The sequence below is a fragment of the Oncorhynchus gorbuscha genome, unplaced genomic scaffold (assembly GCF_021184085.1).
Source record: "Oncorhynchus gorbuscha isolate QuinsamMale2020 ecotype Even-year unplaced genomic scaffold, OgorEven_v1.0 Un_scaffold_2030, whole genome shotgun sequence".
Classification (NCBI taxonomy): domain Eukaryota; kingdom Metazoa; phylum Chordata; class Actinopteri; order Salmoniformes; family Salmonidae; genus Oncorhynchus; species Oncorhynchus gorbuscha.
Genome location: NW_025746642.1, coordinates 7,501 through 34,075, shown reverse-complemented (window position 1 = coordinate 34,075; position 26,575 = coordinate 7,501). Strand labels below are relative to the sequence as shown.

Below are 26,575 nucleotides of genomic sequence, written 5' to 3'. Positions count from 1 at the left end.
GCTAGATAGTTCATGTAGACCTGAATGTACACATGTAGCTAGATAGTTATTGTCTACATGTAGCTAGATAGTTCATGTAGACCTATATGTACACATGTAGCTAGATAGTTCATGTAGACCTATATGTACACATGTAGCTAGATAGTTCATGTAGACCTGAATGTACACATGTAGCTAGATAGTTCATGTAGACCTGAATGTAGTTAGATGGAGTGTAATGTTAACTCACACCCTGCTAACTGAGGATTCCATTGTGTCCCCCAAATTGCACCCTATTCCCTACAAAAGTAGTGCACTATATAGGGAATAGGGCCCTGGTCTAAAATAGTGCACTACATAGGGAATAGGGCCCTGGTCTAAAATAGTGCACTATAATAGGGAATAGGGTGCCAATTGAGATGTAACTCATGTGAGATTCATGTTGCTGACTGAAGCTAATCTTAACTGGAATAAACATTTATTTTAGAACAAGATTTGGATTCTATGACTTTGCACTTTTCTCCTCTGAGTGATGACATCACTGACGTTGGGAAGTCGACTTGAAGCGTCATTGTACATGAATGATAGTGTCTGTTGCAGTGCACTAGAAACTAGCCTGATTCTCTGTACACCAGACATTATTCAATAAACTGACTCTCTTCCCCCCCCCCCAGTCTGTTCTTTCTGCTACTTTTGTAGTCCCTGTAAATCTCTAGTGCTGGGAACTACAAACCCCATCTATTCTTGACTCAGGAAGCAGAAGAAAAGGTGTTTCAGATGTCTTTTATTGACCTTAGCAAGACGCATAATAGAAAAATCAAAACATTCTCTACAAAAAATAAAAAGATCAACTCGCTACAATGGATGAACAATCTCATGGGAGGAGAGGGGAGGAGCTACACGATCTCATGGGAGGAGAGGGGAGGAGCTACACGATCTCATGGGAGGAGAGGGGAGGGGCTACACGATCTCATGGGAGGAGAGGGGAGGAGCTAAACAATATTACACATCAGTTCAACACAATCTCATGGGAGGAGAGGGGAGGAGCTAAACGATATTACACACCAGGTCAAGGGGAGGAGCTAAACAATATTACACACCAGTTCAACACATCCATCATGAAACAACCTTAACCTTGTTCTGTTCCTGAGTCCGACAGCGTCCACAACCTTTTGTTATATGAAACGCAGTAAAACCACAAAACACATAATTCCCCCCCCCCCACAAGGCCTTTCAAATGCTCCTGTGACCTACAACATAATCCGCTCAGTATTTCTGACCAGAGAGGAGGAGGTGTTAGACATTCAAGTTTCCCTTTGTGTTCCCTCACAGGAGTCTTCAGACCTCCCGAAGGTGATGTCATAGAAAAGATGGCGGTCCTGAAGGAAAGGAGATGAGGAAGGAAGGGAAGCTTGTTGAGTCCATCACAAAACGTGCTTCTAGGAAAGACCCACTCTTCCATAAGAGTTCAATACTATATCATTTAATATCGGATTCATTTCATTTACACAAAAAAAACTGCAATTGAAAAAAAAAAAAAAAATCTTTGAAATTCCGTTTAAAGCGAGAATCCACCCAAGTCAAACATGAAATGATATCAGAACTAAAAGGGTATACTGAGCCAGCTGCAGTAGAGATGGGCGAGAGACAGAGAGACGAGGGGGAAGGTAGGTTTGACCAGGCACTAGTCTGTTAGTAGGTAGCAGAGGATGAGTTACTGTGAATAACAATACACAGACAGACACAGACACACTGCAGACAGGGCCTGGTTTGTACATGGTCCAGTCAGTCATTAGTAGCAGTGGTTGGTTGAGCGTCCGGCTCTCTGCAGTCTGCCTGAAAAGACTCCCTATATTGTGCACTAAGTTTGACCAGAATCCACATAGACCTCTGGTCAAAACTGGTGCACTATATAGGGAATAGGGTGCTGTTTGATACACATAAGGTTGTGTGTCAGTGTTCTCAGATGGTCTGGTATCCAGCATGGCTCCTCTTCCTGCCGATGAGGTAAGCGATGAGAACGATGAGAACCAGGCCGGCCAGAGCAGCTCCCACGACGATGGGAATCAACATGCTGTCCTGATCCAACTGACACTCCTCCGCTAGAGGGAGGGAGAGGGGGGATGCGGAGGGAGAGGGGGATGCGGAGAGAGAGGGGGGATGCGGAGAGAGAGGGGGATGCGGAGAGAGAGGGGGATGCGGAGAGAGAGGGGGATGCGGAGAGAGAGGGGGGATGCGGAGAGAGAGGGGGGATGCGGAGAGAGAGGGAGGGAGAGGAGGGATGCGGAGGGATGTGGAGGGAGGATGAGGAGGGATGTGGAGGGAGGATGAGGGAGAGGGGGATGCGGAGAGAGAGGGGGATGCGAGAGAGAGAGGGGGGATGCGGAGAGAGAGGGGGATGCGGAGAGAGAGGAGGGAGAGGAGGGATGCGGAGGGATGTGGAGGGAGGATGAGGAGGGATGTGGAGGAGGATGCGGGAGAGGGGGGGATGCGGAGAGAGAGGGGGATGCGGAGAGAGAGGGGGATGCGGAGAGAGAGGGGGGGATGCGGAGAGAGAGGGGGATGCGGAGAGAGAGGGGGATGCGGAGAGAGAGGGGGATGCGGAGGGAGAGGGGGATGCGGAGGGAGAGGGGGGGATGCGGAGGGAGAGGGGGATGCGGAGGAGAGAGGGGGATGCGGAGGGAGAGGAGGGATGCGGAGGGAGAGGAGGGATGAGGAGGGAGAGGAGGGATGCGGAGGGAGAGGGGGATGCGGAGGGAGAGGGGGATGGGAGGGAGAGGAGGGATCTGGAGGGAGAGGAGGGATGCGGAGGGAGAGGAGGGATGCGGAGGGAGAGGAGGGATGAGGAGGGAGAGGGGGGATGAGGGAGAGGGGGATGAGGGGAGGGATGCGGAGGGAGAGGAGGGATGCGGAGGGAGAGGAGGGATGCGGAGGGAGAGGAGGGATGCGGAGGGAGAGGAGGGATGCGGAGGAGAGGAGGGATGCGGAGGGAGAGGAGGGATGCGGAGGGAGAGGAGGGATGCGGAGGGAGAGGAGGGATGCGGAGGGAGAGGAGGGATGCGGAGGGAGAGGAGGGATGCGGAGGGAGAGGGAGGGATGCGGAGGGAGAGGGGGATGCGGGAGGAGAGGGGGATGCGGAGGGAGAGGGGGATGCGGAGGGGGAGGGGGGATGGAGGGAGAGGAGGGATGCGGAGAGAGAGGGGGATGCGGAGGGATGCGGAGAGAGAGGAGGGATGCGAGAGAGAGGAGGGATGCGGAGAGAGAGGAGGGATGCGGAGAGAGAGGAGGGATGCGGAGAGAGAGGAGGGATGCGGAGAGAGAGGAGGGATGCGGAGAGAGGAGGGATGCGGAGAGAGAGGAGGGATGCGGAGGGAGAGGAGGGATGCGGAGGGAGAGGAGGGATCTGGAGGGGAGAGAGGAAAGGATGCGGAGGGATGCGGAGGGATCGGAGGGATGCGGAGGGATCGGAGGGAGAGGAGGGATGTGGAGGGAGAGAAGGGGATGCGGAGGGGGGATGCGGAGGGAGAGGGGGATGCGGAGGGAGAGGGGGATGCGGAGGGAGAGGGGGATGCGGAGGGAGAGGGGGATGCGGAGGAGAGGGGGATGCGGAGGGAGAGGGGGATGCGGAGGGAGAGGGGGGATGCGGAGGGAGAGGGGGATGCGGAGGGAGAGGAGGGATGCGGAGGGAGAGGAGGATGAGGAGGGAGAGGGGGATGCGGAGGGAGAGGGAGGATGCGGAGGGAGAGGGGGATGCGGAGGGAGAGGAGGGATGCGGAGGGAGAGGAGGGATGCGGAGGGAGAGGAGGGATGCGGAGGGAGAGGGGGGATGCGGAGGGAGAGGAGGGATGCGGAGGGAGAGGAGGGATGCGGAGGGATGCGGAGGGATGCAGAGGGAGAGGGGGATGAGGAGGGAGAGGGGATGAGGAGGAGAGGGGGATGAGGAGGGAGAGGGAGGATGTGGAGGGAGAGGAGGGAGAGGAGAGAGAGGAGGGATGTGGAGGGAGAGGGGGATGTGGAGGGGGATGTGGAGGGAGGGATGTGGAGGGAGAGGAGGGATGTGGAGGGAGAGGAGGGATGTGGAGGGAGAGGGGGATGCGGAGGGAGAGGGGGGGATGCGGAGGGAGAGGGGGGATGCGGAGGGAGAGGGGGATGCGGAGGGAGAGGGGGATGCGGAGGAGAGGGGGATGCGGAGGGAGAGGGGGGATCGGAGGGAGAGGAGGGATGGAGGGAGAGGAGGGATGCGGAGGGAGAGGGGGATGCGGAGGGAGAGGGGGATGCGGAGGGAGAGGAGGGATGCGGAGGGAGAGGAGGGATGGGAGGGAGAGGGGGATCGGAGGGAGAGGAGGGATGCGGAGGGAGAGGAGGGATCGGAGGGAGAGGGGGGATGGGAGGGAGAAGGGATGCGGAGGGAGAGGGGGATGCGGAGGGAGAGGGGGATGCGGAGGAGAGGAGGGATGCGGAGGAGAGGAGGGATGCGGAGGGAGAGGAGGGATGCGGAGGGAGAGGAGGGATGCGGAGGGATGAGGAGGGAGAGGGGGATGAGGAGGGAGAGGAGGGAGAGGAGGGAGAGGAGGGAGAGGAGGGAGAGGGGATGTGGAGGAGAGGGGGATGAGGAGGGAGAGGAGGGAGAGGAGAGAGAGGAGAGAGAGGAGGGAGAGGAGGGAGAGGAGGGAGAGGAGGGAGAGGAGGGAGAGGAGGGAGAGGAGGGAGAGGAGGGAGAGGAGGGAGAGGAGAGAGAGAGGAGGATGAGGGGGATGTGGAGGGAGAGGAGGATGTGGAGGGAGAGGGGGATGTGGAGGGAGAGGGGGATGTGGAGGGAGAGGGGGATGTGGAGGGAGAGGGGATGTGGAGAGAGAGGGGGATGAGGAGAGAGAGGAGGGAGAGGAGAGAGAGGAGGGAGAGGAGGGAGAGGAGGGAGAGGAGGGAGAGGAGGGAGAGGGAGGGAGAGGAGGGAGAGGAGGGATGAGGGAGGATGAGGAGGGATGAGGGAGGATGAGGAGGGAGAGGAGGGATGAGGAGGGAGAGGAGGGATGAGGAGGGAGAGGAGGGATGAGGAGGGAGAGGAGGGATGTGGAGGGAGAGGAGGGATGAGGAGGGAGAGGAGGGATGAGGAGGGAGAGGGAGGATGTGGAGGGAGAGGAGGGATGAGGAGGGAGAGAGAGAGAGGGATGTGGAGAGAGGAGGGATGTGGAGAGAGAGGAGGGATGTGGAGAGAGAGGAGGGATGAGGAGGGAGAGGAGGGATGAGGGAGGGAGAGGGGGATGCGGAGGGAGAGGGGGGGGATGCGGAGGGAGAGGGGGGATGCGGAGAGAGAGGAGGGATGCGGAGAGAGAGGAGGGATGCGGAGAGAGAGGAGGGAGAGGAGGGATGAGGAGGGATGAGGAGGGATGAGGAGGGATGAGGAGGGATGAGGAGGGAGAGGAGGGATGAGGAGGGAGAGAAAGAAAAACAGATGTAACTCATGTGAGATTCATGTTGCTGACTGAAGCTCATCTTAACTGGAATAAACATTTAAGAACAAGATTTGGATTCTATGACTTTGCACTTTTCTCCTCTGAGTGATGACATCACTGATGACGTTGGGAAGTCGACTTGAAGCGTCATTGTACATGAATGATAGTGTCTGTTGCAGTGCACTAGAAACGAGCCTGATTCTCTGTACACCAGACATTATTAAATAAACTACAGAACTTCTAATCAAGGACACATTGACTAAGGGTAGAGAGAGAGGGGAGATGGATAGATCATATGAAAGTGTAGAGAGAGGAGAGATGGATAGATCATATGAAAGTGTAGAGAGGGGAGAGATGGATAGATCATATGAAAGTGTAGAGAGAGGGGAGAGATGGATAGATCATATGAAAGTGTAGAGAGGGGAGATGGATAGATCATATGAAAGTGTAGAGAGAGGAGAGATGGATAGATCATATGAAAGTGTAGAGAGGGGAGAGATGGATAGATCATATGAAAGTGTAGAGAGAGGGGAGAGATGGATAGATCATATGAAAGTGTAGAGAGGGGAGAGATGGATAGATCATATGAAAGTGTAGAGAGAGGAGAGATGGATAGATCATATGAAAGTGTAGAGAGAGGAGATGGATAGATCATATGAAAGGGTAGAGAGAGGAGAGGAGACTGATAGATCATATGAAAGTGTAGAGAGGGGAGATGGATAGATCATAAAGTGTAGAGAGAGAGGGGAGATGGATAGATCATATGAAAGTGTAGAGAGGGGAGATGGATAGATCATATGAAAGTGTAGAGAGGGGAGATGGATAGATCATATGAAAGTGTAGAGAGGAGAGATGGATAGATCATATGAAAGTGTAGAGAGGAGAGATGGATAGATCATATGAAAGTGTAGAGAGGAGATGATAGATCATATGAAAGGGTAGAGAGAGGAGAGGAGACTGATAGATCATATGAAAGGGTAGAGAGAGGAGAGGAGACTGATAGATCATATGAAAGGGTAGAGAGAGGAGAGGAGACTGATAGATCATATGAAAGGGTAGAGAGAGGAGAGGAGACTGATAGATCATATGAAAGGGTAGAGAGAGGAGAGGAGACTGATAGATCATATGAAAGGGTAGAGAGAGGAGAGGAGACTGATAGATCATATGAAAGGGTAGAGAGAGGAGCGGAGACTGATAGATCATATGAAAGGGTAGAGAGAGGAGCGGAGACTGATAGATCATATGAAAGGGTAGAGAGAGGAGAGGAGACTGATAGATCATATGAAAGGGTAGAGAGAGAGGAGACTGATAGATCATATGAAAGGGTAGAGAGAGAGGAGACTGATAGATCATATGAAAGGGTAGAGAGAGAGGAGACTGATAGATCATATGAAAGTGTAGAGAGAGGAGAGGAGACTGATAGATCATATGAAAGTGTAGAGAGAGGAGAGGAGACTGATAGATCATATGAAAGTGTAGAGAGAGGAGACTGATAGATCATATGAAAGTGTAGAGAGAGGATAGGAGACTGATAGATCATATGAAAGTGTAGAGAGAGGAGAGGAGACTGATAGATCATATGAAAGGGTAGAGAGAGGAGAGGAGACTGATAGATCATATGAAAGGGTAGAGAGGGAGAACGCTAGATTAGATCATATCCGGTACCTTGTGCAAACTGTCCTCTGGTGATGCCGAAGGGCTGGACCTGCAGGTGGAAGGTGTTGAGGGAAAAGTTCTGGTCTACAGCCAGAGTCTGTTCTGAACTACACATGTAGCTACGCCCCAGGGAGCCACGCAGGTAGTCCAGACTACTGTTACTGGTGTTGAACGGGGCTGGAGGGAGGGAGCGAGAGAGAGGAAGTGTAGAGAGGTAGAGGTGAACAGAGATCCAGACATTGTTATGGAACAGTAATTATTCAACAGAGAGACAGAGAGAGACAGAGAGAGACAGGGAGTGGTGGTGGTAAAGGTGAGTGGTGGTAATGGTGAGTGGTGGTAAAGGTGAGTGGTGGTAAAGGTGGTGGTGGTAAAGGTGGTGGTGGTAAAGGTGAGTGGTGGTAATGGTGAGTGGTGGTAATGGTGAGTGGTGGTAAAGGTGAGTGGTGGTAAAGGTGAGTGGTGGTAAAGGTGAGTGGTGGTGGTGGTGGTAATGGTGAGTGGTGGTAAAGGTGAGTGGTGGTAATGGTGAGTGGTGGTAATGGTGAGTGGTGGTAATGGTGAGTGGTGGTGGTAATGGTGAGTGGTGGTGGTAAAGGTGAGTGGTGGTGGTAAAGGTGAGTGGTGGTGGTAGTAAAGGTGAGTGGTGGTGGTAGTAAAGGTGAGTGGTGGTGGTAGTAAAGGTGAGTGGTGGTGGTAGTAAAGGTGAGTGGTGGTGGTGGTAAAGGTGAGTGGTGGTGGTAGTAAAGGTGAGTGGTGGTGGTGGTAAAGGTGAGTGGTGGTGGTGGTAAAGGTGAGTGGTGGTGGTAAAGGTGAGTGGTGGTGGTAAAGGTGAGTGGTGGTGGTAAAGGTGAGTGGTGGTGGTAAAGGTGAGTGGTGGTGGTAAAGGTGAGTGGTGGTGGTAAAGGTGAGTGGTGGTGGTGGTAAAGGTGAGTGGTGGTGGTGGTAAAGGTGAGTGGTGGTGGTGGTAAAGGTGAGTGGTGGTGGTGGTAAAGGTGAGTGGTGGTGGTAAAGGTGGGTGGTGGTGGTAGTAAAGGTGGGTGGTGGTGGTAGTAAAGGTGAGTGGTGGTGGTAGTAAAGGTGAGTGGTGGTGGTAGTAAAGGTGAGTGGTGGTGGTAGTAAAGGTGAGTGGTGGTGGTAGTAAAGGTGAGTGGTGGTGGTAGTAAAGGTGAGTGGTGGTGGTAGTAAAGGTGAGTGGTGGTGGTGGTAAAGGTGAGTGGTGGTGGTGGTAAAGGTGAGTGGTGGTGGTGGTAAAGGTGAGTGGTGGTGGTGGTAAAGGTGAGTGGTGGTGGTGGTAAAGGTGAGTGGTGGTAATGGTGAGTGGTGGTAATGGTGAGTGGTGGTGGTGGTAAAGGTGAGTGGTGGTGGTGGTAAAGGTGAGTGGTGGTGGTGGTAATGGTGAGTGGTGGTGGTGGTAATGGTGAGTGGTGGTGGTGGTAAAGGTGAGTGGTGGTGGTGGTAATGGTGAGTGGTGGTGGTGGTAATGGTGAGTGGTGGTGGTGGTAATGGTGAGTGGTGGTGGTGGTAATGGTGAGTGGTGGTGGTGGTAATGGTGAGTGGTGGTGGTGGTAATGGTGAGTGGTGGTGGTGGTAATGGTGAGTGGTGGTGGTGGTAATGGTGAGTGGTGGTGGTGGTAAAGGTGAGTGGTGGTGGTGGTAAAGGTGAGTGGTGGTGGTGGTAATGGTGAGTGGTGGTGGTGGTAAAGGTGAGTGGTGGTAATGGTGAGTGGTGGTAATGGTGAGTGGTGGTGGTGGTAAAGGTGAGTGGTGGTAATGGTGAGTGGTGGTAAAGGTGAGTGGTGGTGGTGGTAAAGGTGAGTGGTGGTGGTGGTAATGGTGAGTGGTGGTGGTGGTAATGGTGAGTGGTGGTGGTGGTAATGGTGAGTGGTGGTGGTGGTAATGGTGAGTGGTGGTGGTGGTAATGGTGAGTGGTGGTGGTGGTAAAGGTGAGTGGTGGTGGTGGTAAAGGTGAGTGGTGGTAATGGTGAGTGGTGGTAATGGTGAGTGGTGGTGGTGGTAAAGGTGAGTGGTGGTGGTGGTAAAGGTGAGTGGTGGTGGTGGTAATGGTGAGTGGTGGTGGTGGTAATGGTGAGTGGTGGTGGTGGTAAAGGTGAGTGGTGGTGGTGGTAAAGGTGAGTGGTGGTGGTGGTAATGGTGAGTGGTGGTAATGGTGAGTGGTGGTAAAGGTGAGTGGTGGTGGTGGTAATGGTGAGTGGTGGTGGTGGTAAAGGTGAGTGGTGGTGGTGGTAATGGTGAGTGGTGGTGGTGGTGGTAATGGTGAGTGGTGGTGGTGGTGGTAATGGTGAGTGGTGGTGGTGGTAATGGTGAGTGGTGGTGGTGGTAAAGGTGAGTGGTGGTGGTAATGGTGAGTGGTGGTGGTGGTAAAGGTGAGTGGTGAGTGGTGGTAAAGGTGAGTGGTGAGTGGTGGTAAAGGTGAGTGGTGGTGGTGGTAAAGGTGAGTGGTGGTGGTGGTAAAGGTGAGTGGTGGTGGTGGTAAAGGTGAGTGGTGGTGGTGGTAAAGGTGAGTGGTGGTGGTGGTAAAGGTGAGTGGTGGTGGTGGTAAAGGTGAGTGGTGGTGGTGGTGGTAAAGGTGAGTGGTGGTGGTGGTGGTAAAGGTGAGTGGTGGTGGTGGTGGTAAAGGTGAGTGGTGGTGGTAATGGTGAGTGGTGGTGGTGGTAATGGTGAGTGGTGGTGGTGGTAAAGGTGAGTGGTGGTAATGGTGAGTGGTGGTGGTGGTAAAGGTGAGTGGTGGTAATGGTGAGTGGTGGTAATGGTGAGTGGTGGTAATGGTGAGTGGTGGTGGTGGTAATGGTGAGTGGTGGTGGTGGTGGTAATGGTGAGTGGTGGTAATGGTGAGTGGTGGTGGTGGTAATGGTGAGTGGTGGTGGTGGTAATGGTGAGTGGTGGTGGTGGTAATGGTGAGTGGTGGTGGTGGTAATGGTGAGTGGTGGTGGTGGTAATGGTGAGTGGTGGTGGTGGTAATGGTGAGTGGTGGTAATGGTGAGTGGTGGTAATGGTGAGTGGTGGTAAAGGTGAGTGGTGGTGGTGGTAATGGTGAGTGGTGGTAAAGGTGAGTGGTGGTGGTGGTAAAGGTGAGTGGTGGTGGTAAAGGTGAGTGGTGGTGGTGGTGGTAATGGTGAGTGGTGGTGGTGGTAAAGGTGAGTGGTGGTGGTAAAGGTGAGTGGTGGTGGTGGTAATGGTGAGTGGTGGTGGTGGTAAAGGTGAGTGGTGGTGGTGGTAATGGTGAGTGGTGGTAATGGTGAGTGGTGGTAATGGTGAGTGGTGGTAATGGTGAGTGGTGGTGGTAAAGGTGAGTGGTGGTGGTAAAGGTGAGTGGTAGTAAAGGTGAGTGGTGGTGGTGGTGGTAAAGGTGAGTGGTGGTGGTGGTAATGGTGAGTGGTGGTGGTGGTAAAGGTGAGTGGTGGTGGTGGTAAAGGTGAGTGGTGGTGGTGGTAAAGGTGAGTGGTGGTGGTGGTAATGGTGAGTGGTGGTAATGGTGAGTGGTGGTGGTAAAGGTGAGTGGTAGTAAAGGTGAGTGGTGGTGGTGGTGGTAATGGTGAGTGGTGGTGGTGGTAAAGGTGAGTGGTGGTGGTGGTAAAGGTGAGTGGTGGTAAAGGTGAGTGGTGGGTGGTGGTAAAGGTGAGTGGTGGTGGTGGTAATGGTGAGTGGTGGTAAAGGTGAGTGGTGGTGGTAATGGTGAGTGGTGGTGGTGGTGGTAATGGTGAGTGGTGGTGGTGGTGGTAATGGTGAGTGGTGGTAATGGTGAGTGGTGGTGGTAAAGGTGAGTGGTGGTGGTAATGGTGAGTGGTGGTGGTGGTAAAGGTGAGTGGTGGTGGTGGTAAAGGTGAGTGGTGGTGGTGGTAAAGGTGAGTGGTGGTGGTGGTAATGGTGAGTGGTGGTAATGGTGAGTGGTGGTAATGGTGAGTGGTGGTGGTAAAGGTGAGTGGTAGTAAAGGTGAGTGGTGGTGGTGGTGGTAATGGTGAGTGGTGGTGGTGGTAAAGGTGAGTGGTGGTGGTGGTAATGGTGGGTGGTGGTAAAGGTGAGTGGTGGTGGTGGTAATGGTGAGTGGTGGTAAAGGTGAGTGGTGGTGGTAATGGTGAGTGGTGGTGGTGGTGGTAATGGTGAGTGGTGGTGGTAATGGTGAGTGGTGGTGGTAAAGGTGAGTGGTGGTGGTAAAGGTGAGTGGTGGTGGTGGTAAAGGTGAGTGGTGGTGGTGGTAAAGGTGAGTGGTGGTGGTGGTAAAGGTGAGTGGTGGTGGTGGTAATGGTGGTAAAGGTGAGTGGTAGTAAAGGTGAGTGGTGGTGGTAAAGGTGAGTGGTGGTAAAGGTGAGTGGTGGTAAAGGTGAGTGGTGGTGGTAAAGGTGAGTGGTGGTAAAGGTGAGTGGTGGTAAAGGTGAGTGGTGGTGGTGGTAAAGGTGAGTGGTGGTGGTAAAGGTGAGTGGTGGTGGTAAAGGTGAGTGGTGGTGGTGGTAATGGTGAGGGTAATGGTGAGTGGTGGTGGTAATGGTGAGTGGTAAAGGTGAGTGGTGGTAAAGGTGAGTGGTAGTAAAGGTGAGTGGTGGTGGTGGTGGTAAAGGTGAGTGGTGGTGGTGGTAAAGGTGAGTGGTGGTAAAGGTGAGTGGTGGTGGTGGTAAAGGTGAGTGGTGGTAGTAAAGGTGAGTGGTGGTAGTAAAGGTGAGTGGTGGTAGTAAAGGTGAGTGGTGGTAGTAAAGGTGAGTGGTGGTAGTAAAGGTGAGTGGTGGTAAAGGTGAGTGGTGGTGGTAAAGGTGAGTGGTGGTGGTAAAGGTGAGTGGTGGTGGTAAAGGTGAGTGGTGGTGGTAAAGGTGAGTGGTGGTAAAGGTGAGTGGTGGTGGTAAAGGTGAGTGGTGGTAAAGGTGAGTGGTAGTACATATAATCTCAGTCCTGAAGAGACCGATCAGTGTAACATACTGGTACTGTTTGGTCTATATGGACACTATTGATAAGAGGAAACACTAACCTGTCATATCAGACCAAGCTGCTACCACAGACAGACCAGTCAGGTGGTACCTGTTAGACGTGGTGTTCTGGAAAGACAAGAAACAACATCAGCCACAGAGGAGAGAGAATTGACAGACAGACAGACTGATAACCAGTCAGGCAGACAGGTAAACAGACAGGGACGCAGACAGACAGACAAAAGTGCAAAAGACTGAGACAGGTAAACGGTAGAGTGATGATGTCACCAGAGTAAACAGGAAGCTGAGGTTGGTGGCACTGCCCTGTGTCAGCACCAGGGTGGCGCTTGTGGGGTCACATGATCCTGAGCTGGTCGTCTGATTGGGCAGCAGGTTTACTACTTCCTGGATAGTCTGTCAATGAAGAGGAGAGGGATAGGTTATTGTGTGTTACTGGGACAGTGTGTGTGTGTGTGTGTGTGTGTGTGTGTGTGTTACCTTATTCTGTGAGGCAGAGAAGTGGGAGATGTTGAGCTGCAGTGCCATGCGGGCCAGCAGACAGACGGTCCCGTTGCTATTGGAGACAGAGTAGCTGCCCTGGTTAGGTGTTCCAGGGGGTGGGGATGGGGGCGGGGGCTGCTGTGGTGGTGGAGGGGGTGGAGGCGGGGCTGTGGTGGTGGAGGGGATGGAGGCGGGGCTGTGGTGAAGCTCTGGTCTGCAGTACACACACTCTCTGGGAAGAACAGAACAGACGGTTCAGACCAGCTATCACACAACACAACACGGGTCAATACCCTCATACTGTTCAGACCAGCTATCACACAACACGGGTCAATACCCTCATACTGTTCAGACCAGCTATCACACAACACAACACGGGTCATTACCCTCATACTGTTCAGACCAGCTATCACACAACACAACACGGGTCAATACCCTCATACTGTTCAGACCAGCTATCACACAACACAACACGGGTCAATACCCTCATACTGTTCAGACCAGCTATCACACAACACAACACGGGTCAATACCCTCATACTGTTCAGACCAGCTGTCACACAACACGGGTCAATACCCTCATACTGTTCAGACCAGCTTTCACACAACACAACACGGGTCAATACCCTCATACTGTTCAGACCAGCTATCACACAACACGGGTCAATACCCTCATACTGTTCAGACCAGCTATCACACAACACAACACGGGTCAATACCCTCATACTGTTCAGACCAGCTATCACACAACACAACACGGGTCATTACCCTCATACTGTTCAGACCAGCTATCACACAACACGGGTCAATACCCTCATACTGTTCAGACCAGCTATCACAACACAACACGGGTCATTACCCTCATACTGTTCAGACCAGCTATCACACAACACGGGTCAATACCCTCATACTGTTCAGACCAGCTATCACACAACACAACACGGGTCAATACCCTCATACTGTTCAGACCAGCTATCACACAACACGGGTCAATACCCTCATACTGTTCAGACCAGCTATCACACAACACAACACGGGTCAATACCCTCATACTGTTCAGACCAGCTATCACACAACACAACACGGGTCATTACCCTCATACTGTTCAGACCAGCTATCACACAACACGGGTCAATACCCTCATACTGTTCAGACCAGCTATCACACAACACAACACGGGTCAATACCCTCATACTGTTCAGACCAGCTATCACACAACACGGGTCAATACCCTCATACTGTTCAGACCAGCTTTCACACAACACGGGTCAATACCCTCATACTGTTCAGACCAGCTTTCACACAACACGGGTCATTACCCTCATACTGTTCAGACCAGCTATCACACAACACAACATGGGTCAATACCCTCATACTGTTCAGACCAGCTATCACACAACACAACATGGGTCAATACCCTCATACTGTTCAGACCAGCTATCACACAACACAACACGGGTCAATACCCTCATACTGTTCAGACCAGCTATCACACAACACAACACGGGTCAATACCCTCATACTGTTCAGACCAGCTATCACACAACACGGGTCAATACCCTCATACTGTTCAGACCAGCTATGACACAACACAACACGGGTCAATACCCTCATACTGTTCAGACCAGCTATGACACAACACAACACGGGTCAATACCCTCATACTGTTCAGACCAGCTATCACACAACACGGGTCAATACCCTCATACTGTTCAGACCAGCTTTCACACAACAAAACACGGGTCATTACCCTCATACTGTTCAGACCAGCTGTCACACAACACGGGTCAATACCCTCATACTGTTCAGACCAGCTATCACACAACACGGGTCAATACCCTCATACTGTTCAGACCAGCTATCACACAACACAACACGGGTCAATACCCTCATACTGTTCAGACCAGCTATCACACAACACGGGTCAATACCCTCATACTGTTCAGACCAGCTATCACACAACACAACACGGGTCATTACCCTCATACTGTTCAGACCTCACACAACACGGGTCAATACCCTCATACTGTTCAGACCAGCTATCACACAACACAACACGGGTCAATACCCTCATACTGTTCAGACCTCACACAACACGGGTCAATACCCTCATACTGTTCAGACCAGCTATCACACAACACGGGTCATTACCCTCATACTGTTCAGACCAGCTATCACACAACACGGGTCAATACCCTCATACTGTTCAGACCAGCTATCACACAACACAACACGGGTCAATACCCTCATACTGTTCAGACCAGCTATCACACAACACAACACGGGTCAATACCCTCATACTGTTCAGACCAGCTATCACACAACACAACACGGGTCAATACCCTCATACTGTTCAGACCAGCTATCACACAACACAACATGGGTCAATACCCTCATACTGTTCAGACCAGCTATCACACAACACGGGTCAATACCCTCATACTGTTCAGACCAGCTTTCACACAACACGGGTCATTACCCTCATACTGTTCAGACCTCACACAACACGGATCAATACCCTCATACTGTTCAGACCAGCTATCACACAACACAACACGGGTCATTACCCTCATACTGTTCAGACCAGCTATCACACAACACGGGTCAATACCCTCATACTGTTCAGACCAGCTATCACACAACACAACACGGGTCAATACCCTCATACTGTTCAGACCAGCTATCACACAACACGGGTCAATACCCTCATACTGTTCAGACCAGCTATCACACAACACAACACGGGTCAATACCCTCATACTGTTCAGACCAGCTATCACACAACACAACATGGGTCAATACCCTCATACTGTTCAGACCAGCTATCACACAACACGGGTCAATACCCTCATACTGTTCAGACCAGCTTTCACACAACACGGGTCATTACCCTCATACTGTTCAGACCTCACACAACACGGATCAATACCCTCATACTGTTCAGACCAGCTATCACACAACACAACACGGGTCATTACCCTCATACTGTTCAGACCAGCTATCACACAACACGGGTCAATACCCTCATACTGTTCAGACCAGCTATCACACAACACAACACGGGTCAATACCCTCATACTGTTCAGACCAGCTATCACACAACACGGGTCAATACCCTCATACTGTTCAGACCAGCTATCACACAACACAACACGGGTCATTACCCTCATACTGTTCAGACCTCACACAACACGGGTCAATACCCTCATACTGTTCAGACCAGCTATCACACAACACAACACGGGTCAATACCCTCATACTGTTCAGACCTCACACAACACGGGTCAATACCCTCATACTGTTCAGACCAGCTATCACACAACACGGGTCATTACCCTCATACTGTTCAGACCAGCTATCACACAACACGGGTCAATACCCTCATACTGTTCAGACCAGCTATCACACAACACAACACGGGTCAATACCCTCATACTGTTCAGACCAGCTATCACACAACACAACACGGGTCAATACCCTCATACTGTTCAGACCAGCTATCACACAACACAACATGGGTCAATACCCTCATACTGTTCAGACCAGCTATCACACAACACGGGTCAATACCCTCATACTGTTCAGACCAGCTTTCACACAACACGGGTCATTACCCTCATACTGTTCAGACCTCACACAACACGGATCAATACCCTCATACTGTTCAGACCAGCTATCACACAACACAACACGGGTCATTACCCTCATACTGTTCAGACCAGCTATCACACAACACGGGTCAATACCCTCATACTGTTCAGACCAGCTATCACACAACACAACACGGGTCAATACCCTCATACTGTTCAGACCAGCTATCACACAACACGGGTCAATACCCTCATACTGTTCAGACCAGCTATCACACAACACAACACGGGTCAATACCCTCATACTGTTCAGACCAGCTATCACACAACACAACACGGGTCAATACCCTCATACTGTTCAGACCAGCTATCACACAACACAACACGGGTCAATACCCTCATACTGTTCAGACCAGCTATCACACAACACGGGTCAATACCCTCATACTGTTCAGACCAGCTATCACACAACACAACACGGGTCAATACCCTCATACTGTTCAGACCAGCTATCACACAACACGGGTCAATACCCTCATACTGTTCAGACCAGCTATCACACAACACGGGTCAATACCCTCATACTGTTCAGACCAGCTTTCACACAACACAACACAGGTCAATACCCTCATACTGTTCAGACCAGCTATCACACAACACAACACGGGTCATTACCCTCATACTGTTCAGACCAGCTATCACACAACACAACACGGGTCAATACCCTCATACTGTTCAGACCAGCTATCACACAACACAACACGGGTCAATACCCTCATACTGTTCAGACCAGCTATCACACAACACAACACGGGTCAATACCCTCATACTGTTCAGACCAGCTATCACACAACACGGGTCAATACCCTCATACTGTTCAGACCAGCTATCACACAACACAACACGGGTCAATACCCTCATACTGTTCAGACCAGCTATCACACAACACAACACGGGTCAATACCCTCATACTGTTCAGACCAGCTATCACACAACACGGGTCAATACCCTCATACTGTTCAGACCAGCTATCACACAACACGGGTCAATACCCTCATACTGTTCAGACCAGCTATCACACAACACAACACGGGTCATTACCCTCATACTGTTCAGACCAGCTATCACACAACACAACACGGGTCAATACCCTCATACTGTTCAGACCAGCTATCACACAACACAACACGGGTCAATACCCTCATACTGTTCAGACCAGCTATCACACAACACAACACGGGTCAATACCCTCATACTGTTCAGACCAGCTATCACACAACACGGGTCAATACCCTCATACTGTTCAGACCAGCTATCACACAACACAACACGGGTCAATACCCTCATACTGTTCAGACCAGCTATCACACAACACAACACGGGTCATTACCCTCATACTGTTCAGACCAGCTATCACACAACACAACACGGGTCAATACCCTCATACTGTTCAGACCAGCTATCACACAACACAACACGGGTCAATACCCTCATACTGTTCAGACCAGCTATCACACAACACGGGTCAATACCCTCATACTGTTCAGACCAGCTATCACACAACACAACACGGGTCAATACCCTCAGACTGTTAATTTAAACACAATAAGTTAAGTGGTCAAAGTCAAACATGTAAAGGAATAACCAAAGTGTTGATGGTCAGTAAACAGTTGTTAATGGTTGACGGTCAGTAAACAGTTGTTAATGGTTGACGGTCAGTAAACAGTTGTTAATGGTTGACGGTCAGTAAACAGTTGTTAATGGTTGACGGTCAGTAAACAGTTGTTAATGGTTGACGGTCAGTAAACAGTTGTTAATGGTTGACGGTCAGTAAACAGTTGTTAATGGTTGACGGTCAGTAAACAGTTGTTAATGGTTGACGGTCAGTAAACAGTTGTTAATGGTCAGTGGTGGACAATAAGTGTGCGTCCCAAATGAGTCCCGGTCCAAAGTAGTGCACTATCTAGAGAAAGGGTGAGATTGGGGGCTCAGCCCAGGTGTTGGTGGCTGTACCGTTGGGGCTCAGATCGTCCCCTGTCATGTAGGCCTCCATCGTGACGTTTGAGAAGGTGACAGTGGCTCCTCCCACAATGACAGGGGAGGCGCTGATACATCTGTAGGTGGTGTTGACTCTAGCAACCATCCCTACAGAGGTCGTCTCCACAGTTACCACATCTGTCGAAAAACAGACAAGACACATTGGTCAGAAATCAAATAATAATCCATTCTGTGTGTGTGAAGCATGACTCCATGTGTTAGTATGACTCCATGTGTTAGTATGACTCCATGTGTTAGTATGACTCCATGTGTTAGTATGACTCCATGTGTTAGTATGACTCCATGTGTTAGTATGTGTGTGTGTTAGTATGTGTGTGTGTGTGAAGCATGACTCCATGTGTTAGTATGTGTGTGTGTGTGTGAAGCATGACTCCATGTGTTAGTATGTGTGTGTGTGTGTGAAGCATGACTCCATGTGTTAGTATGTGTGTGTGTGTGTGTGTGTGTGTGAAGCATGACTCCATGTGTTAGTATGAGTGTGTGTGTGTGTAGCATGACTCCATGTGTTAGTATGTGTGTGAAGCATGACTCCATCTGTTAGTATGTGTGTGAAGCATGACTCCATGTGTTAGTATGTGTGTGTGTGTGTGTGTGTGTGAAGCATGACTCCATGTGTTAGTATGTGTGTGTGTGTGTGTGTGAAGCATGACTCCATGTGTTAGTATGTGTGTGTGTGTGTGTGTGTGAAGCATGACTCCATGTGTTAGTATGTGTGTGTGAAGCATGACTCCATGTGTTAGTATGTGTGTGTGTGTGTGTGTGTGTGTGTGAAGCATGACTCCATGTGTTAGTATGTGTGTGTGTGTGAAGCATGACTCCATGTGTTAGTATGTGTGTGTGTGTGTGTGTGTGAAGCATGACTCCATGTGTTAGTATGTGTGTGTGTGTGAAGCATGACTCCATGTGTTAGTATGTGTGTGTGTGTGAAGCATGACTCCATGTGTTAGTATGTGTGTGTGTGAAGCATGACTCCATGTGTTAGTATGTGTGTGTGTGTGTGAAGCATGACTCCATGTGTTAGTATGTGTGTGTGAAGCATGACTCCATGTGTTAGTATGTGTGTGTGTGTGTGTGTGAAGCATGACTCCATGTGTTAGTATGTGTGTGTGTGTGTGTGTGTGTGAAGCATGACTCCATGTGTTAGTATGTGTGTGTGTGTGAAGCATGACTCCATGTGTTAGTATGTGTGTGAAGCATGACTCCATGTGTTAGTATGTGTGTGAAGCATGACTCCATGTGTTAGTATGTGTGTGAAGCATGACTCCATGTGTTAGTATGTGTGTGTGTGTGTAGCATGACTCCATGTGTTAGTATGTGTGTGTGTGTGTGTAGCATGACTCCATGTGTTAGTATGTGTGTGTGTGTGTGTGTGTGTGTGTGTGAAGCATGACTCCATGTGTTAGTATGTGTGTGTGTGTGTGTGTGTGTGTGTGTGTGTGTGTGTGTGTGTGTGTGTGTGTGAAGCATGACTCCATGTGTTAGTATGTGTGTGTGTGTGTAGCATGACTCCATGTGTTAGTATGTGTGTGTGTGTGTGTAGCATGACTCCATGTGTTAGTATGTGTGTGTGTGTGTGTGTGTGTGTGTGTGTGTGAAGCATGACTCCATGTGTTAGTATGTGTGTGTGTGTGTGTGTGTGTGTGTGTGTGTGTGTGTGTGTGAAGCATGACTCCATGTGTTAGTATGTGTGTGTGTGTGAAGCATGACTCCATGTGTTAGTATGTGTGTGTGTGTGTGTGTGTGTGAAGCATGACTCCATGTGTTAGTATGTGTGTGAAGCATGACTCCATGTGTTAGTATGTGTGTGAAGCATGACTCCATGTGTTAGTATGTGTGTGAAGCATGACTCCATGTGTTAGTATGTGTGTGAAGCATGACTCCATGTGTTAGTATGTGTGTGAAGCATGACTCCATGTGTTAGTATGTGTGTGAAGCATGACTCCATGTGTTAGTATGTGTGTGAAGCATGACTCCATGTGTTAGTATGTGTGTGAAGCATGACTCCATGTGTTAGTATGTGTGTGAAGCATGACTCCATGTGTTAGTATGTGTGTGAAGCATGACTCCATGTGTTAGTATGTGTGTGAAGCATGACTCCATGTGTTAGTATGTGTGTGAAGCATGACTCCATGTGTTAGTATGTGTGTGAAGCATGACTCCATGTGTTAGTATGTGTGTGAAGCATGACTCCATGTGTTAGTATGTGTGTGAAGCATGACTCCATGTGTTAGTATGTGTGTGAAGCATGACTCCATGTGTTAGTATGTGTGTGAAGCATGACTCCATGTGTTAGTATGTGTGTGAAGCATGACTCCATGTGTTAGTATGTGTGTGTGTGTGAAGCATGACTCCATGTGTTAGTATGTGTGTGTGTGTGAAGCATGACTCCATGTGTTAGTATGTGTGTGTGTGTGAAGCATGACTCCATGTGTTAGTATGTGTGTGTGTGAAGCATGACTCCATGTGTTAGTATGTGTGTGTGTGTGAAGCATGACTCCATGTGTTAGTATGTGTGTGTGTGTGAAGCATGACTCCATGTGTTAGTATGTGTGTGTGTGAAGCATGACTCCATGTGTTAGTATGTGTGTGTGTGAAGCATGACTCCATGTGTTAGTATGTGTGTGTGTGTGAAGCATGACTCCATGTGTTAGTATGTGTGTGTGTGTGAAGCGTGACTCCATGTGTTAGTATGTGTGTGTGTGTGAAGCATGACTCCATGTGTTAGTATATGTGTGTGTGTGAAGCGTGACTCCATGTGTTAGTATGTGTGTGTGTGTGTGTGAAGCATGACTCCATGTGTTAGTGTGTGTGTGTGTGTGAAGCATGACTCCATGTGTTAGTATGTGTGTGTGTGTGAAGCATGACTCCATGTGTTAGTATGTGTGTGTGTGTGAAGCATGACTCCATGTGTTAGTATGTGTGTGTGTGTGAAGCATGACTCCATGTGTTAGTATATGTGTGTGTGTGAAGCGTGACTCCATGTGTTAGTATGTGTGTGTGTGTGTGTGAAGCATGACTCCATGTGTTAGTGTGTGTGTGTGTGTGAAGCATGACTCCATGTGTTAGTATGTGTGTGTGTGTGTGTGTGTGAAGCATGACTCCATGTGTTAGTATGTGTGTGTGTGTGAAGCATGACTCCATGTGTTAGTATGTGTGTGTGTGTGTGAAGCATGACTCCATGTGTTAGTATGTGTGTGTGTGTGTGAAGCATGACTCCATGTGTTAGTATGTGTGTGTGTGTGTGTAGCATGACTCCATGTGTTAGTATGTGTGTGTGTGTGTGTGTAGCATGACTCCATGTGTTAGTATGTGTGTGTGTGTGTGTGTGTGTGTGTGTGTGTGTGTGTGTGTGTGTGTGTGTGTGTGAAGCATGACTCCATGTGTTAGTATGTGTGTGTGTGTGTGTGTGTGAAGCATGACTCCGTGTGTTAGTATGTGTGTGTGTGTGTGTGTGAAGCATGACTCCATGTGTTAGTATGTGTGTGTGTGTGTGTAGCATGACTCCATGTGTTAGTATGTGTGTGTGTGTGTAGCATGACTCCGTGTGTTAGTATGTGTGTGTGTGTGTAGCATGACTCCGTGTGTTAGTATGTGTGTGTGTGTGTAGCATGACTCCGTGTGTTAGTATGTGTGTGTGTGTGAAGCATGACTCCGTGTGTTAGTATGTGTGTGTGTGTGAAGCATGACTCCGTGTGTTAGTATGTGTGTGTGTGTGAAGCATGACTCCATGTGTTAGTATGTGTGTGTGTGTGTGAAGCATGACTCCATGTGTTAGTATGTGTGTGTGTGTGAAGCATGACTCCATGTGTTAGTATGTGTGTGTGTGTTAGTATGTGTGTGTGTGTGAAGCATGACTCCATGTGTTAGTATGTGTGTGTGTGTGAAGCATGACTCCATGTGTTAGTATGTGTGTGTGTGTGTGTGTGAAGCATGACTCCATGTGTTAGTATGTGTGTGTGTGTGTGTGAAGCATGACTCCATGTGTTAGTATGTGTGTGTGTGTGTGTGAAGCATGACTCCATGTGTTAGTATGTGTGTGTGTGTGTGTGAAGCATGACTCCATGTGTTAGTATGTGTGTGTGTGTGTGTGAAGCATGACTCCATGTGTTAGTATGTGTGTGTGTGTGTGAAGCATGACTCCATGTGTTAGTATGTGTGTGTGTGTGTGAAGCATGACTCCATGTGTTAGTATGTGTGTGTGTGTGTGTGAAGCATGACTCCATGTGTTAGTATGTGTGTGTGTGTGTGTGAAGCATGACTCCATGTGTTAGTATGTGTGTGTGTGTGTGTGAAGCATGACTCCATGTGTTAGTATGTGTGTGTGTGTGTGTGAAGCATGACTCCATGTGTTAGTATGTGTGTGTGTGTGAAGCATGACTCCATGTGTTAGTATGTGTGTGTGTGTGTGTGTGTGTGTGTGTGTGTGTGTGTGTGTGTGTGTGTGTGTGTGTGTGTGTGTGAAGCATGACTCCATGTGTTAGTATGTGTGTGTGTGTGAAGCATGACTCCATGTGTTAGTATGTGTGTGTGTGTGAAGCATGACTCCATGTGTTAGTATGTGTGTGTGTGAAGCATGACTCCATGTGTTAGTATGTGTGTGTGTGAAGCATGACTCCATGTGTTAGTATGTGTGTGTGTGAAGCATGACTCCATGTGTTAGTATGTGTGTGTGTGTGAAGCATGACTCCATGTGTTAGTATGTGTGTGTGTGTGAAGCGTGACTCCATGTGTTAGTATGTGTGTGTGTGTGTGTGAAGCGTGACTCCATGTGTTAGTGTGTGTGTGTGTGTGAAGCATGACTCCATGTGTTAGTATGTGTGTGTGTGAAGCATGACTCCATGTGTTAGTATGTGTGTGTGTGTGAAGCATGACTCCATGTGTTAGTATGTGTGTGTGTGTGAAGCGTGACTCCATGTGTTAGTATGTGTGTGTGTGTGTGTGAAGCGTGACTCCATGTGTTAGTATGTGTGTGTGTGTGTGTGAAGCATGACTCCATGTGTTAGTATGTGTGTGTGTGTGTGTGAAGCATGACTCCATGTGTTAGTATGTGTGTGTGTGTGTGTGAAGCATGACTCCATGTGTTAGTATGTGTGTGTGTGTGTGTGTGTGTGTGTGTGAAGCATGACTCCATGTGTTAGTATGTGTGTGTGTGTGTGTGAAGCATGACTCCATGTGTTAGTATGTGTGTGTGTGTGTGTGAAGCATGACTCCATGTGTTAGTATGTGTGTGTGTGTGTGTGAAGCGTGACTCCATGTGTTAGTATGTGTGTGTGTGTGTGTGAAGCGTGACTCCATGTGTTAGTGTGTGTGTGTGTGTGAAGCATGACTCCATGTGTTAGTATGTGTGTGTGTGAAGCATGACTCCATGTGTTAGTATGTGTGTGTGTGAAGCATGACTCCATGTGTTAGTATGTGTGTGTGTGTGAAGCATGACTCCATGTGTTAGTATATGTGTGTGTGTGAAGCGTGACTCCATGTGTTAGTATGTGTGTGTGTGTGTGTGAAGCATGACTCCATGTGTTAGTGTGTGTGTGTGTGTGAAGCATGACTCCATGTGTTAGTATGTGTGTGTGTGTGTGTGTGAAGCATGACTCCATGTGTTAGTATGTGTGTGTGTGTGTGAAGCATGACTCCATGTGTTAGTATGTGTGTGTGTGTGTGAAGCATGACTCCATGTGTTAGTATGTGTGTGTGTGTGTGAAGCATGACTCCATGTGTTAGTATGTGTGTGTGTGTGTGAAGCATGACTCCATGTGTTAGTATGTGTGTGTGTGTGAAGCATGACTCCATGTGTTAGTATGTGTGTGTGTGTGTGTGTGTGTGTGTGTGTGTGTGTGTGTGTGTGTGTGAAGCATGACTCCATGTGTTAGTATGTGTGTGTGTGTGAAGCATGACTCCGTGTGTTAGTATGTGTGTGTGTGTGTGTGTGTGAAGCATGACTCCGTGTGTTAGTATGTGTGTGTGTGTGTGTGTGAAGCATGACTCCATGTGTTAGTATGTGTGTGTGTGTGTGTAGCATGACTCCATGTGTTAGTATGTGTGTGTGTGTGTAGCATGACTCCGTGTGTTAGTGTGTGTGTGTGTGTGTGTAGCATGACTCCGTGTGTTAGTATGTGTGTGTGTGTGTAGCATGACTCCGTGTGTTAGTATGTGTGTGTGTGTGAAGCATGACTCCGTGTGTTAGTATGTGTGTGTGTGTGAAGCATGACTCCGTGTGTTAGTATGTGTGTGTGTGTGAAGCATGACTCCGTGTGTTAGTATGTGTGTGTGTGTGAAGCATGACTCCATGTGTTAGTATGTGTGTGTGTGTGTGAAGCATGACTCCATGTGTTAGTATGTGTGTGTGTGTGAAGCATGACTCCATGTGTTAGTATGTGTGTGTGTGAAGCATGACTCCATGTGTTAGTATGTGTGTGTGTGTGAAGCATGACTCCATGTGTTAGTATGTGTGTGTGTGTGAAGCATGACTCCATGTGTTAGTATGTGTGTGTGTGTGAAGCATGACTCCATGTGTTAGTATGTGTGTGTGTGTGAAGCATGACTCCATGTGTTAGTATGTGTGTGTGTGTGAAGCATGACTCCATGTGTTAGTATGTGTGTGTGTGTGAAGCATGACTCCATGTGTTAGTATGTGTGTGTGTGTGAAGCATGACTCCATGTGTTAGTATGTGTGTGTGTGTGAAGCATGACTCCATGTGTTAGTATGTGTGTGTGTGTGTGAAGCATGACTCCATGTGTTAGTATGTGTGTGTGTGTGTGAAGCATGACTCCATGTGTTAGTATGTGTGTGTGTGTTAGTATGTGTGTGTGTGTGAAGCATGACTCCATGTGTTAGTATGTGTGTGTGTGTGTGTGAAGCATGACTCCATGTGTTAGTATGTGTGTGTGTGTGTGTGAAGCATGACTCCATGTGTTAGTATGTGTGTGTGTGTGTGTGAAGCATGACTCCATGTGTTAGTATGTGTGTGTGTGTGTGTGAAGCATGACTCCATGTGTTAGTATGTGTGTGTGTGTGTGTGAAGCATGACTCCATGTGTTAGTATGTGTGTGTGTGTGTGTGAAGCATGACTCCATGTGTTAGTATGTGTGTGTGTGTGTGTGTGTGTGTGTGTGTGTGTGTGTGTGTGTGTGTGTGTGTGTGTGTGTGTGTGTGAAGCATGACTCCATGTGTTAGTATGTGTGTGTGTGTGTGTGAAGCATGACTCCGTGTGTTAGTATGTGTGTGTGTGTGTGTGTGAAGCATGACTCCGTGTGTTAGTATGTGTGTGTGTGTGTAGCATGACTCCATGTGTTAGTATGTGTGTGTGTGTGTAGCATGACTCCGTGTGTTAGTGTGTGTGTGTGTGTGTAGCATGACTCCGTGTGTTAGTGTGTGTGTGTGTGTGTAGCATGACTCCGTGTGTTAGTATGTGTGTGTGTGTGAAGCATGACTCCATGTGTTAGTATGTGTGTGTGTGTGAAGCATGACTCCATGTGTTAGTATGTGTGTGTGTGTGAAGCATGACTCCATGTGTTAGTATGTGTGTGTGTGTGAAGCATGACTCCATGTGTTAGTATGTGTGTGTGTGTGAAGCATGACTCCATGTGTTAGTATGTGTGTGTGTGTGAAGCATGACTCCATGTGTTAGTATGTGTGTGTGTGTGTGTGTGTGAAGCATGACTCCATGTGTTAGTATGTGTGTGTGTGTGAAGCATGACTCCATGTGTTAGTATGTGTGTGTGTGTGAAGCATGACTCCATGTGTTAGTATGTGTGTGTGTGTGAAGCATGACTCCATGTGTTAGTATGTGTGTGTGTGTGAAGCATGACTCCATGTGTTAGTATGTGTGTGTGTGTGAAGCATGACTCCATGTGTTAGTATGTGTGTGTGTGTGTGTGTGAAGCATGACTCCATGTGTTAGTATGTGTGTGTGTGTGAAGCATGACTCCATGTGTTAGTATGTGTGTGTGTGTGAAGCATGACTCCATGTGTTAGTATGTGTGTGTGTGTGAAGCATGACTCCATGTGTTAGTATGTGTGTGTGTGTGAAGCATGACTCCATGTGTTAGTATGTGTGTGTGTGTGTGAAGTATGACTCCATGTGTTAGTATGTGTGTGTGTGTGTGTGAAGCATGACTCCATGTGTTAGTATGTGTGTGTGTGTGAAGCATGACTCCATGTGTTAGTATGTGTGTGTGTGTGAAGCATGACTCCATGTGTTAGTATGTGTGTGTGTGTGTGAAGCATGACTCCATGTGTTAGTATGTGTGTGTGTGTGAAGCATGACTCCATGTGTTAGTATGTGTGTGTGTGTGAAGCATGACTCCATGTGTTAGTATGTGTGTGTGTGTGAAGCATGACTCCATGTGTTAGTATGTGTGTGTGTGTGAAGCATGACTCCATGTGTTAGTATGTGTGTGTGTGTGTGTGAAGCATGACTC

At 49.1% G+C, this 26,575-nt stretch overlaps 1 protein-coding gene across 1 annotated transcript in view; it reads right to left on the bottom strand.

Moving 5' to 3' along the window:
• Window positions 1-1,159: 1,159 nt before the first annotated feature.
• Window positions 1,160-26,575, bottom strand: part of LOC124024839 (lysosome-associated membrane glycoprotein 1-like) — a 28,358-nt gene continuing 2,942 nt past the window's right edge. Inside the window, 7 exon segments of the mRNA XM_046338605.1 lie at window positions 1,160-2,081; window positions 7,098-7,265; window positions 12,068-12,134; window positions 12,294-12,419; window positions 12,504-12,689; window positions 12,692-12,738; window positions 18,110-18,271. Coding sequence (XP_046194561.1) covers window positions 1,942-2,081; window positions 7,098-7,265; window positions 12,068-12,134; window positions 12,294-12,419; window positions 12,504-12,689; window positions 12,692-12,738; window positions 18,110-18,271 — 896 coding nt within the window. The 3' untranslated portion in view covers window positions 1,160-1,941.